The 14,557-nt window shown below is 47.7% G+C and overlaps 1 protein-coding gene across 2 annotated transcripts in view; it reads right to left on the reverse strand.

Annotated features, from left to right (window-relative positions):
- Positions 1 to 14,557, reverse strand: part of Myo7b (myosin VIIB) — a 66,761-nt gene that overhangs the window by 36,861 nt on the left and 15,343 nt on the right. For both annotated transcript variants that reach the window (XM_076865913.2, XM_076865912.2), the window contains exons 6-13: positions 14,045 to 14,187; positions 12,147 to 12,260; positions 10,574 to 10,727; positions 7,748 to 7,824; positions 5,995 to 6,114; positions 5,580 to 5,722; positions 2,935 to 3,145; positions 2,337 to 2,472 (exon numbers count right to left, since the gene is read on the reverse strand). In XM_076865913.2, the coding sequence (XP_076722028.2) occupies positions 2,337 to 2,472; positions 2,935 to 3,145; positions 5,580 to 5,722; positions 5,995 to 6,114; positions 7,748 to 7,824; positions 10,574 to 10,727; positions 12,147 to 12,260; positions 14,045 to 14,187 (1,098 nt within the window). The remainder of the gene's footprint in view (positions 1 to 2,336; positions 2,473 to 2,934; positions 3,146 to 5,579; positions 5,723 to 5,994; positions 6,115 to 7,747; positions 7,825 to 10,573; positions 10,728 to 12,146; positions 12,261 to 14,044; positions 14,188 to 14,557) is intronic.

Below are 14,557 nucleotides of genomic sequence, written 5' to 3' on the forward strand. Positions count from 1 at the left end.
GCCAGATTCTGGAGGGAATCAGGAAGGGGCCACCCCACCTTCCTATTTCTCCATCAGAAACACTCCCCTGAGCTCCCTGCACCTCTCTCTTCTATGTAAAATACCTGCTTTTCCTGTCACTGTGTCTCTCCAATGGAAAAATAGACAAATACTGGAATTGTATCTGCAGTTAAACAGACCAGAGAACCTCCTCATTTCTGCAGCAGAGTGACACTCCAGTTCTTCTGCTTTCCTGACCCCAGCTGCTCGGAGGCCACCTTTCTCATTTTTCTAAACACACTGATCAGTTGACCACCTCAAGTCTTTTCTTCTCCACTCAAAACCATGGCTCACCCTACCTCAATGTGTGACAAATTAACTAAAAATAGATCAGAGACCCAAAAACTAAAACTGAAAACCACTTACAAAAATATGTAGGGGTAAATATTCATGATCTTGGATCTGACAGTGAACTCTTAGACATGACACAGCAATGAAAAAAAAAATAGACAATTTGGACTTTAAAATGAGAAATTTTGCACTCTAAAGGACCCCATCAAGAAAGTGAAAAGACTATGTGAAGAACAAAATAATATTTACAAATCATATATCTGATAAGGTACTTGTATCTGTAATATATAAAGAACTCTTCCATGGGTTTGGGATTGTGGCTCAGTGGTAGAGCACTCGCTTAGCACATGTGAAGCCCTGGGTTCGATCCTCAGCACTACATAAAAATAAAGGTATTGTGTCCAACTAAAAATAATTTTTTTTTAAAAAAAAGAACTCTTGCCAGGTGTGATAGCTCATATCTATAATCCAAGCAACTCAGGAGGCTGAGGTAGGAAGATTATAAGTTTTTAAGATTATAAGTAATTTAATGAGGCTGTAAGGAACTTAGTGAGACTCTTCTCAAAATAAAATCAAAATAAAAAGTAAAAACGGCTGGGGATATAACGCAATGGTAAAGTGCTCCTGGGTTCAATCCCAAGTACAAAAACAAACAAATCCTATTGCAATTCAGTAGCAAAAAGACAAAAAATCCAATTGAAACATGAGCAATGAATTTGGATAAACATTTCTCCCAAGAAGATATACAAATAGCCAACAAATGCATGAAAAGATGCACAACATCATTACCCAACAGGGAAATTCAAGTCAAAATCACACTGAGGGGCTGGGGATGTGGCTCAAGTGGTAGTGTGCTCAAATGGCATGCGCGAGGCACTGGGTTCGATTCTCAGCACCACATAAAAATAAAAATAAAGGTATTTTTTAAAAATGGTCAAGATGGTAAATTTAAAAAAAATCACACTGAGATACCACTTCTAACTCCCTGGGATAGCTAAAATAAAAAAGACAGATACCAACATGTGTTGGCGAGGATGCAGAAAATTTGGAATCCTTATCTGTCACTGGTGTAAAGTAGTGTAACCAATTTGGAAGAGAGTTTGACAGGTCCTCAAAAAAATCTAACAAAGGGCTGGGGTTGTGGCTCAGTGGTAGAGCATTGCCCTGCATGTGTGAGGTACTGAGTTCAATTCTCAGTGCCACATATAAATAAATAAATAAAATAAAGGTCCTTCAACAACTAAAAGCAAAATTTAAAAAAAAAATTAACAGAGAGTTACCATATGTCTCATCAGTTCCACTGCTGAGTATATACCCAGGAGAAATGAAAACATACATCCACACAAAAACTTGGACATGAATATTCACAGCTGCATTATGCAGAAGAGCCAAAAAAATGGAAACGATTCAAATATCCATTAATAGATGAAGAGACAAACAAAATAGAGTATGTTCATACAACAGAGTGTTATTCTGGAATAAAAAGAAAATGAAGTACTGATACAAGTGTCAACATAGATGAACTTTGAAAACATGTTGACAAGTGAAAGAAATCGGCCACAAAAGGCCACACTGTATATGATTCTGTTTACAGGAAATGTCCAGAGTAGGTGAATCTCGATGGACAGAAATCAGTTGTTGCCTGGGGTGGGGGTGGCGGTGTCAGGAGCGACAGCTAATGGGGAGTTGTCTTTGGAAGTGATAATAAAAATGCTCTAAAGTTGTGGCAATCATTGCACAACTCTGGGAATCTACTTAAAATATATTGAGATGTCCACTTTCAATGGGTGAATAATTAGGGTATGTGAATTATGTCTCAGCAGAGCCACTACCAAAACACAAAACGTCACCAAATGCCTGGTTCCATTCCACTTCCTTTCTCTAGGCAAATCCATGCTTTGAACCCTGCCATTCCATTACTGGATTGGCGAAAGCACCCGTTCTCTCAGTCTCCTTTCTATGATCTCTGCTCCGGATCTGAGAGTGCGTGAGGGGAGGTCACCCACCTTCGGCCTGGTAGTAAACCTCTCCAGCAAAGTGAGCAATGCCAAACCGGGCATCGTGGATATTCTTGGGTTTCAGGAAGGCTTTGTTGTTGGCGTGGACACTGTTCAGTTTTTGCAGCATGGTGATATCTGTACCCTGGAAGAACCCGGATGCTCTCTGAGCTGAGGTCCCAGAGTCCAGCCAAGCGGTGGTCAGCTTGGCCCACCCACAGGGCTCAGGGGCTCCCTCGTGGGACAAAGTAGGCTGGGTTCAGAATGACAGATGGGACATTAATCCCCAGGGGTTGGTGACTTGTCATGGTGAGTGAGGGCCCAGCCAGGAGCAGAGGCTGCATCTGCCACCCCCTACCACCAGCCCTCCTGCTCTATCCCCTGGGCAATTGTCCAGGTGCCCTAGCAGCCAGGAAAAACTTTCTTCAGGTGGGCCTGAGCTTGGCCTTCAAGGAAGGGAGGGTCTGGTTAGTCTGAGGCTTGTCCACTTATTCCTGGCAGAGGTCTCAGCCACCCAGGGAACAGGTGGGCCTCACAAATGGATCTTCCCAACCTCAAAGAAGAGACCCACGAGCCAGGGCTCCGCCCCCAAGGCCCAGAAACACACCTGTGGGAGGCGGCTCTCTTCATCTAGAAGGGAGATGACGCTCATGGGCTTGAGGGCCAGCAGGTCCAGGGTGGGCCGGTTGTCGGTATAGTGGATGTAGTCCCAGGAGATGTTCTCTGAGCGGTACTCCTCCTGCTCCATGGTGAAAACGTGCTGCACAAAGAACTGCTGCAGGTGCTCATTGGCGAAGTTGATGCAGAGTTGCTCAAAACTGTAGAGGCAATGCCACCACCCAGGGCGGGGCAGGGTCAGTGGGTCCCTGTTATACGTGGAGGGAGCCCTGGGATCACCAGCCATCTGCACACAGCCACATACTTATGGTGTACATTCACATGCACACCTCTTGCTCCTGTCTGCCTCCATTACCGTCACCTCCTCCATCCCGTGGCAGTCAAAGAGAAAAAAGAAGGCCCATCATAGCATGGAGTCCTAGGGTCACCTACAGAGTCCTTGGAAGGTCTGCCTAACTTCTCACTGAGACTCTCCTTATGGGGCCAAGTACTCACAAGAAGCTCCAGATTCATAGTAGGCAAGTGGCCTTGGTATTGAGATGAGCTTCCAGAATCCAGTGCTATCTATTAGGACCCTCTGGATCAACCAGATATATTCTTGTCCCCTGCAATTCTCCACCCCACCAATCCTCCAAAGTGCTCTACCTGCTGGTTCCCTGCCTTGGGAAATGACTCCTCCATTTACCATCCCTGACTCAAGTCAGAAATCAAGAAGTTACTCTTGATTCTGGCCCTCTCCCCAGTTCCTACCAATTGCCAAAGCCTGGTCCATGCTAGCTGCAACACAGCATTTTGAAATGTTTACTTCTTTTTGTCCCCACTGATGCTGTCTCAGTTCAGGTCACCTCCAGTACTCCTCTGGAGCCCCGTGGTGGCCTCAAATCTAACCATGCTCTTCCTTGGCTTCAAATCCTCCCGGCTTCCCATGTTTTCAGGATCCAGACAGTGACCACAGTAGAAAGCTTTGACCACCGTTCCAGCTTTGCTGGGGTCACTCTCTGGCCACCTGGACTTTTCACAGCTCCCTGGATGTTCCTGGTTCTTTCCTATCACTGAGTCGCCACACATTTGGCGCCCCCTCCTCTCTGTCTCTGGGTCTCTTAGGTGTCTCTTAAATCAGGATGGGTCACCTATTTAAATAAGACCTCCTCATGCCTGAGGCTGCTTGTTCAACATCTGTTAACCACCAGGTAAGCAGGAACAGGACCACCATGTCCCCCATGCCCAGCACACATAGAAAGCATGATGGAGTAGACCAGGGGACCCAGGTCCTTACAGCATCTCCTTCCCAAGTCTTGAGACTGCAGCCGTGTCACAAACCAAGCTAGTGGCCACCAGTGACCATCCTTCAAGGCAGGATCACCACATACATGGCTAGATCCCCAGGACCAACAAGTCATCCACCTCTAAGGTGTCCCTGGTGTGCTTGATCTGTTTACCTGTGTCCCGCTCCCCAGAGGCCAGAACCCAATTTACACTTGAATTTACTGTGCCTTAAAAGTTCCATGGCACTAGGCATAGTTTTGGCAGCCCTGTCACCTCTCACCTGACTGCAGTGGTGGAAACTCTGCCCTGTCCCCTCGCTTAGCTGGGAGGCTGAAGTCCCAGAGTGTTTGCACTTGGAATGGCTCATGTCTGGTTCTCAAGGTGGGGCATCCAAATCCCTCCCAAGTTAGGCTCCATTTACAGACACAGTCTTGGACAGGAGCACATCAAGGTTAGGCCAGCCCCTACTTCTAGGAACCATTGACCTGGGCTCTGTCCTGCCAAGCCCTTTAAATGAATCAGGCTCAGGTAATCTGGACTTCATCCAGAATACTTCCTGCCTGTTCGTCCCACATCCCTCGTTTCCTGCATCTGACTAACTCCCACCTGTGATGATGCTCTGCGATATTACCTGCCCATCATGATGCCCTAGAATATCACCTGCCCAGGTTTGGCTCTTCTGCCTGGCTCCCTTGGCCATCTTGTGTACCTCACCCCATCCTTCACTGTAGTCATGTTGAGTAACAATGTTCTTACCTGCCCTGGTCATAGATCTTTTTTTTTTTTTTTTTTAATATTTTATTTACATTTTAGTTTTCAGCAGACACAACATCTTTTTGTATATGGTGCTGAGGATGGAACCCGGGCCACACCCATGCCAGGGGAGCGCGCTACTGCTTGAGCCACATCCCCAGTGCCCTGGTCCTAGATCTTTAGCTTCTAGATGTGCAGGGATGCCAGCTCAGAGGTGTCTTGCCTCATTCCCCCAACCCCCAACTCAAAAGTCAGGGATGGTCCACACACGCCTCTAGTTGAATCAATGCTATTGATTTCGACCTTCACCATGACCTCATGTGACAAAACATTCTGGTTCATGAAGCAAGCAGATGGCCCAAGAAGATAACTATGTGATCTTCTCTGGACACATTGGGGATTCTGGGGGCTATGCATATGGGCCATCTCATGCAGAAAGACGGCCTGCTCGCAGGCTCACCCTGGCATTGTGAGGGGGAGAGAGAGGCCCTGCTTGGAGCCCAGTGGCAAGGGGGTTAGGTGGGATGGGAGTTGGGAATGGCAACCTCTGGCTTTCTTAGAGAGAAGCTGCTTTTCTTCTGTTTTCTGATAGCAGGTGGACTGAGATCTTCATACCTATTGTTCTGGAAATTTTCAAAGCCAAATATGTCCAGGAGGCCGATAGCTCTCCGCACATTTTTGGGGTCCTGGGCAGGTGGCGGGAAGATTGCAGCATTGATCTTCTTGACAATCCACAGGAAGAGGTGTCCATAGATGCCCTGAGGAGACATGGGGTGAAGCCTCTGCGCTCCAAGGCACAGAGGGAGGCTAACCTTTCTCCAAGTTCACCCCAAAAGGCTGCATGAAAATTGGATGTCACAGAACTACTGGGGGAGGTTACCCCAAGAAATCAAGCCCAGAGAGGCTGGGAAGCCCATGTTACATTCCTAGGTGGGTGACTGGCAGAATGAGGACCTATTCATCAGTCTCTGTTCTTTCTTGTTTTTCACCAATAGGGCCAGAGGCAAGCCCTATTCCCACATCTCTGTACCTTGACAAAGGCATCCCTCCGATCTGCAGCCTGGGCGATGTTCAGGGGCCTGGTGACATATTCCCCACGGATTAGAATGGTGTGCTTGATCAGACAGTCCCGGAGCGCCTGGTACTGCACCTGGGAAAGCAGGTACAGCTGCATTGCACCTGTGGAGCAGCAGGGCCTGGACCCAGACTCCCACCTGCTCCCACTGTTTCTTGTTCCCCCTTGTGACCGAACACCCTATGACCAGGGCCTGAGGGGAGGCAATGCCTGTGACCAGGGTCAGGCCAGACTGGGGCCACAGCCAGGGTCCTGGGAGAGCTAGAGTGCAGACAGTTAAGGAAAGAGATTGGATAGTACCTGAGCATGCTGGTCTCCTGGGGTTTGGTAAAGGGATCTCTGGGAAAGGGCCTGCTATGGGGAGGGCTCTGAGGCCAGGCTTCAGATACCCAGACCTAAAAAGCAAGGGGAGTCTGGATGCACCACGCAGGGAACACTGAGCCGGCAAAACTCAAAGCTCCCATGTGCCTGCTGTGGTTTGAATGTGGCCTCTGAAAGTTCAGGTGCTGGGAACTTAATCCCCCAATTCATACGTTAATGGTAGTGAGAGGTGGGAACTAGGGGGGCAAATGGATCCTGAGGCTGCTGCCTCATAAATGGATTAATCGATTTGTGGATTAATAGATTACTGGGTTACCTAGGGAGTGGCTTTGTTATAAAAACAAGCTCTCTCTGGCACAGTTGCTCTGTCTTGCCATCTGAGGCCACCAGTACATATGTAGCAGGTGGCCCTTGTCAGACCCAAGCAGATGCTGGTACTGCTCTTATCCCAGGCTCCAGAACTTTTTTTAAAAAAATATTTTATTTACATTTTAGTTTTAGGCAGAGACAACATCTTTGTTTGTATGGGGTGCTGAGGATCGATCCCGGGCCGCACACATGCCAGGGGAGCGCACTACCGCTTGAGCCACATCCCCAGCCCCTCCAGAACTTAATTAACATAATTAAGAGAGATTAATTAACATAATTCTTAATTAACATAATTCTTCATAAGTTACCCAGTCTCAGGTATTCTGCTACAGGAACCAAAAATGGACTAATATCCTTAAGCCAAATAAAGGTGATTAATGTGAACGCTTTCCCCCCATCCCCTCTAATCATATTGATTTCTCACAGAATAGTCCATGGGGTGTGATATAGAGAGTTCCCACTACAAAAATACATCCCCATCTAGAACCTGCCACCTTTCCTCTGGGTCAAGGCTCCTTTTGGTCCCTGGAATAATGTGAAGGGCTAATGGTATGAGTCACATGACCCATTGGCACAAGCCACTTTCCCAGAACAGCACAACTCCTGGAGAAGTCCTGGGGGACAGGGCATAGAACAGAGACATTCTGATGGGTGTGGGATTGGGTGCTTGAGGGTGGAGTTAGGGATGACTGTGGTATGGAGTGAGGATGTTGCATGGTGGGCCACTGGAGGGCAGGAGGGGACACTGGACACAGGAAGAAGTACAAATTAAAGCTACACTAGTCATTTCACTGCCTTGTTAGTGATTGGCTCAAATGGTCCCCTCCCTAATACCCACCCTCAGGCATCTCAGTGTGCAGAAGGGCACAGAGATAGAGCTCAGAGCCTGGGAGAGGGAAGGGAGGTAGGGGTGGGGCTCCTGGGCAGGGTTATGAGAATCAGGCATCAGGGGGTCTATGGGCCCAAGCCCCCCAGTCTCTCTCAAAACTGGAAAATAGCAAACATAGTAGCCTACTACCTCCAGCAAGTTCATCATGACGGGAAAGGCGGGTGTCTCCATCACATCAGAGGAGTCCAGGTTCTCGAAGACTGCAGCTAGAGAGAGAGAGAGAGGTAGCAACCCCAGGGTGGAAAAGTGGTGGGACAGAGGGCAGCCCCAAATCTGTACCTTGCAGCAACTGTTCCTGGAGATGGGGCCACTACCTTTCTCGGGGCCCTCTCATGAAGGGAGTGAATGTACCTGGTGACCACCTGTCATTAGCACCTTAGCTTCGAATGAATGTAGGGAACTGTCCTTCCTTCTGTCTGATGAGATTAGGGTTCTGGGTGAAAGGGAAGTTAGAAGAATCTTGGGGTTTTTTTTGGACTAAGTTGGGATACCCAGTTGGCACGGGCACAGGCAGGGCCTGACTGGGATCTGTTACAGGAGAATGAGCCACCAGCTACCTTCAATCCACTCTATTGTCCCTAGACACCTGGACATTCATTTTGTTCATTCAATCTAATGAAGCAAGCATTAATGGAGTACTGACTGTAAACAATAGTCTCCTGACCACCTATCTACTTCAAGTTCTTTCTCTCTGAGCCACTATCCTCCTGACAAGCTGGGGTGGGGATGCTGTTTATTTATCTTTCTTTTTAAGGGTTAAAAAAACATATTTATTAAAAAAAATTGAGTCAGTAAGATAGGACAAAAGGTAGATACAGTATCTATTGTTGTACTCTCTTTTCTGTTGATGCATATATATGTCTATTGTTACTTTTTTAATTAAAAAAATTGTTAGATACAACATACAGATAAAAGTGCGTCAAACAAAAAAGTTATGTTGTTGCAAGGTTCATGCTGTAAAATAACTAAAGCCAAATGCGGACCCTCCTCCCAACACCGACATTTTCTACGTCTCTTCTCCTTGTAAAGGGGTGTTCCTGTCCCCTGGAGGTCATACTTGCCCAACTTTCATGGAAATTTTTTCCTTGCTTCTTCTCATTTCCTACACGGGGTCCCTAGTGTTCCGTCTAGGCGTGATCTCAGTGCCTGTTTTCTGTTTATTTTCATAGCATCATGTTTCTGACACTCTTCCACCTCCTAATGCCCACTTCTGGTCAGCATGCACTTCCCCTGGCAGAAATGCCCAGTGGAGTTGATAGATGACAGGCCACCCTAGCGACCACTGGCCTGCAGTCGGCTTTCTGGTATGATATGAGGTTGTGGCCCCAGCTCAGGTTTTCCGTGTGGACACCACTGCTCTGAATCAGTTTCCCCCCAAGCCTGTCCTTTCCCCACTGCTCTGTGAATTGATGTCTTTGGTTAGTTCTAGAACCAGTCACAACCCCTTCAAATATTGCTCTCTTTCTCATTAGGATTCCAGCGAAAGGTTTGCTACATCTTCTCACTTTGTCCTCTATGCTTCCTACCTTTCCATCTTTCTGCCTTTCCATGCCTTATAGTTACAGTTTCTTCTGACTTTTCTTTTAACTCACACCTTCCTCCAGTTGCTAAATCTATCTACTAAGTTCTTAATTTTGATGTTGTTGGTTTTGGTACTGAGGACTGAACCCAGGCACTTGACCCAGGGGTCACTTGACCCCTGAGCTATATGCCCAGGTCATTTATCTATCTATCTATCTATCTATCTATCTATCTATCTATCTATCTATCTATCTATCTAATTTGGGGGAGTTACCCAGGGTTTAACTCAGGGGCTATTGCCCACTGAGCCACATCTCCAGCCTTATTTTGTATTTGATTTAGAGACAGGGTCTCACTGAGTTACCTAGGGCCTTGCTAAGTTGCTGAGGCTGGCTTTGAACTTATGATCCTCCTGCCTCAGCCTCCCGAGCCACTGGGATTACAGGTGTGTGCCATCACACATGGCCTTTTTTATTTTTGAGACAGGTCTCACTGAGATGCTGAGATGCTTGCTAAATTGCTGAGGCTGGCCTCAAACTTGCCACCTTCCTGCCTCAGCCTCCTGAATTCCTGGGTTTCCTGTGTGGCTCCTTTTAAAATATGTGATGTCATTTTCTAGAGTGTCCAGTTCCCTGTCTAAATTTTCCTACTCAGATTTTTCTTTTCTTGAACACAGCAAGCAGAGTAGATCTCTTACTGTTGTTCAATTATTCCAATATCTGAAATCTTTGTGAAATTTCTGTCACTTGTTATTTCTGCTGGCACTTGCTCATGGTACCTGTTTTCTTGTTCCTATTTCTGGGCACATGCTGCATGTTGTATTTGAAATATTATTAGAAGAAATCATTAGTAATCTATGTTGCTGTTATTTTCCTCCAGAGAGGATTGTCAGTAACTTTGGTTAGGTGCTTGGCAGTACTAACAGGTCAGGATACCTCAATTCCAAGACCATCTTTTTTTATATATATAATTTTTTTAGTTGTTGGTGGACCTATATTTTATTTATTTATATGTGCTGCTGAGAATTGAACCCAGTGTCTCACACACACTAGGCAAGCACTCTACCACTGAGCCACAACCCCAGGCCCCTAGACCATCTTGATGCTTATGAACTAGCTTGCAATTTTGTGTGTAGATTTCTCTACATTGGTTCATCTTTGCCCTGAATGTGTAGTCCTTTGGGGTTCCAGCTAAAACTGGGGGGGGTAACTGACCAGAGTCTCTACTTTTGGGGTTTCCTAAGCTTTGATGTCTTCTCCTAGGAGACATTCAAAACTGCAGCTACATTTTCCATGTGTATTTTTTCAGGACTGGGTTGGACCCTGTGACTTGTGGGCCCTTCTGGTGCAAATCCCCAGCGACTTCTTCCTCTTACTGTCCCAGGCACCCCACTCTTCCTCCATGGGGATGCAACTGGGGTAGAAATGGCCTTACCCATAAACTCCACATTGCCCAAGTGGAGAATGGCTGCCAACAGCTTGCTGATGTCCCAGTTCTCAGAGTCGGAGAAGAGAAGGATCTTCATGGCTGAGCGAACGTGGGCATAGTCCTTGGCATCATTGAGCCCCTCATAGGAGGTACAATTTCCCTGTAAAACAGGACAGACATCTCAGCTAATGGGGCTGCCCCATGTCCCGATTCCTCCATCCAGAGGCCAGCAAGACCTGACAACCCAGAGACTCAGCCAAAGGCCACAAAAGTCATACTTCATTGTCTGTGGTAGGATCTTAAAGGGTCACATCCAGGCATAACCTCAGAAAAATAGAGAAAAGTATTCCCAGAGGCATGGGTACAGCATGCCTGCCTTGCCACCAGCACTGGAACTTGGCCACAGTGTGACCTAGGGCCAGGTGTTCTCTTCTCCCTATTTGTCATCTGTCCATGCTCAGCCTTGGCCTGTCTGCCTCTGTGCAATACTGTGGGCTCATCCCTTTAACAGACACTTCCCAAGGCTCACCATACTCCAGACCCTGTGTTACTTGCTGGGAATTCAGAAATAGTGAGCTCCAGTTCCACTTCAGGTGCTGTGCATCTAGGAGGGACAGGCAGGCAGCAAGTGACCATGCCATGGGCTGTTACTGACGCTGGGACCAAAGGAACCAGGGCCAGCCCCATTGAGAGGTGGGGAAAGGCGTGCAGGAGGAGGAGCCCGAGCTTATTGAGGTTCTCATCTTCCAAACAGCCCCGGGTGGAGATGGCAGGAGCAAGGCTGCCAAGTGGCAGGCAGTGGCAGGGACTGCCAAGAGGCAGGGATGAGAGTTGAGAGGGGAGAGTGGGCCGAGGGTCAGATCCTGAAGGGACCTAGAAACCATGTCAAGGAGCGTGGGCTTCTACCAAATCATTATCCTCAGAGATCAAATTTGCACCATAAGAAGATTCCTTTGGCCACAGGTAGATGACAAATGGGAGATCAAGACTGATCATGGGGACGGGGGTGGGGAAAATACTGCCATGGTCCAGGTAAGGGCTGATGAAGATTTTGAGGCAGTGACCACAGGAGAGTGGGTCATGCAGAAGAGAGATCCAAGGGGTGGAGTGCATCCACTCTCTTGTCAACCCATGTGAGCATGTGTCTGCTTGTGCAGTGCCATCCCAGGGGACAGGGATACAGTGGTGAGCAAGGCACCTACTTTCTGGGAGCTGATGTTCTGGGGGTGCCTACCAGGATGGGAGCAGGAGGCATGTGGATGACTCTCCAGAATTCACTGTGCCGGGAATCTTTTGGTTTGCAGGGACCAAGTGAAGATGAGGTTTGTGGGGAAAGGCCACAGGATCAGCTAGGGACCCCTGAGGTAAAGCTGGCAGAAGGGTAGGAGGAGGCATGTTGTCAAGAGCAGGTCACTGGCAGTCCAAAAGTGGATTCCAAACACAGAAGGAGCTGGAGCCCTGCCTCAGAGGCCCAGCTGGAGTTGGGGGATTTCTGTAGCTATAGAAATTCAAGGGTTGAGCAGACCCTGACCCTTCTCTCTGATTGCCACTGAGGAGTGGGATTGGCGGATGGGCTCACCATGGTCAGGTAGTGGTACTCAGAGGGCATCCCCAGGCCCAGCAGCTTCTTCTCCTCCGCACTCATCCCCATGAGCATGCAGTAGAAGATGTGGTAGTTCCGCTCCTCTGCAGCCTGAGAAGGTGTCCCCAAAAGACATGTCAGAAGTCCCCTGAGACCACCAGCCTGCCCACTGTCCCAGCTTCAATTCCAAGGTCCCCCAGCCAGGTGTGGCTCTGCCACTGATACAAAGGCTGGCCTGGCCTGGCTGCCATCTTTGTCCTGGGACTCCAGAGCTCATTCATCCCCTGCCGGAGCTTCCTGCTTCTTGACTGCTTCTCTGCGGCCCTGAAGCCACCTGTGCCCAACATCAAGCAGGACTCTCAAAATCCCACACACTTTGCAATCACTTTTGTGACCCACCTGACAGCCACAGCTCATTTGGGCCTTGTATTTCTTTAAACACTATTTATAAATGTACCCCTTTGTAAATATTTAATCCATCTGAAGTATACAGTGCTATGAGTTGAGAGTTTCCATTCTGCTTCCTCCAGCTTGATCCTTTTCTCTCCCTCCTCAGAAGCCCTTGAGAGTCTGTGTTCCTTCTAGATATTAAACGCATTTACTTATATCTATAAGTAGTTCTTTTACTTTATGTAAATATATATTTATTGTTCTTCAACTTCCTTTTTATTCATCTGTTTCTTGGTGATCCTTATACATCAATATACACAGCCCTCCCCCTCCTTTGCAATTCTGCCCACCTTTCTACAGTGCAATATGCCATATTTTTAATTTAATTTTATTACTTTGGTGCTAGAGATGGGTCCCAAGACCTTGCACATGCTAAGTACATGCTCTATTAGTAAGCAGTACCTGCAGCCTATGCCATATTTTACTCGGTTTTTTATTATGGACAGGGCTTGTTTTTAAGCTTCCTTTAGAAGTTTCTTGCTCTTGGGTGACAAGTTCTACAAATTCACCAACCACTGTGTGAAGAAGGAGGGGCTTCTGGGAAGGGCAGGTCTTGGAGTCAGAGAGGCTCTACCATGTGCTAGCTTTTTGAACATGGCAAGCTACATAATCTATCTGGACTCAGTTTTTTCATCTGTACTATGGAGATAAAGAGCCCCATATCTCGTAGTTGTTGTGAAGAGCAAATGAGAGATGCAGGGGAAATGACCTCCTTCTCCAGCTTCTCATGTGTCAAAGTATTTATCCACCCTCACACATGGCCCAGCCACTTTTGTTGGTAGTGTTTCCCCTGCTGGAACTTCATGTTTGTGTGTGTGTGTGTGTGTGTGTGTGTGTGTGTTAATGTGTGCATGTTCACACGCACACCCATAGACATTTGGGGTTATGTCATTATATGAGAGTGTGCACACACACATACAAGGCTGCACTGATTCTGTGTGATAGGTGTCACACATTGGCATCCCTGCCATTCAGAATCAGCTGTATGATTCTTGGATCACTGCAACATGAAATTGCATGACCTCTTGCTGAAGAGTGAGAATTTCAAGATGGCAACAGCAGAGTATTGAACCAAGTGTGAGCCTTTCTGGGCACAGAGCCCTGGGTGATAGCCAGTATTTTCTGATCATTGAGGCCTTCTGGACACTGTCAACCAGCTAACCCCAACATGCCTGAAAATGCCCCCCATCCTTAGCTGAGCACTAGCCCGGCCTCAGAATTAATTTTAATGTGGTGAGGCACCATGGCACCAAAGAATGAAGGAAATTATATGGTTGAAAAATTCAAAAATTCCAATGAATGATAGAAAACCCTATCACTGGTTTTGCTGGGATATTCAAGGGGCCCATGGGGTCTGGGAAGCTTCCCCTGCTCAGGAATGGGGGTGGTGAGAGTGAGGAAGGTCACCCTCCTGGAGGGCTCCAGGGATGATGGCAGAGCCTCACCTGCCGGCAGACCCGGGACTTCTCCAGGAGGAACTGCTCAATGCGTGCACCCTCGATCACCCCGCTGGCGTTGAAGTAGATGTCTATGTACTTCCCAAAGCGGCTGGAGTTGTCGTTGCGGATGGTCTTGGCGTTTCCAAAGGCTAAAGGTGAGTGGGTGACGTCCATGATGAGGGTAGAAAAAGAAAATTTAGAGGGGTCATCTGGGTAGGCGTTCGAGAAGCTGTCTGGGTAGGCCTCTCAGAGGAGGTGCCAGTCCAGAACTGAAGGAGGGTTACCTCAGACAGCCATCACTCAGAGGAAGGGGAAGAGCAGGAAGGGCTTGGAGGCCAGAAGGCACCTGTGTGCCTGCAGAGCAGAGGACACAGGAGAAAAGCAGTGGCAAGAGGCCAGAGTCAGTGGGATTAAGACTGAATGCCAGGCTCAGAATTTGGGAATTACTCCTGCAGGTGCTGGAGGAAGCAGGAAGTCTTCTGAGGGAGGGTGGTGAGAAGCAGATTGGTATTTCAGAAA

This window comes from Callospermophilus lateralis, chromosome 9 (assembly GCF_048772815.1).
Source record: "Callospermophilus lateralis isolate mCalLat2 chromosome 9, mCalLat2.hap1, whole genome shotgun sequence".
In the NCBI taxonomy this organism is placed as follows: domain Eukaryota; kingdom Metazoa; phylum Chordata; class Mammalia; order Rodentia; family Sciuridae; genus Callospermophilus; species Callospermophilus lateralis.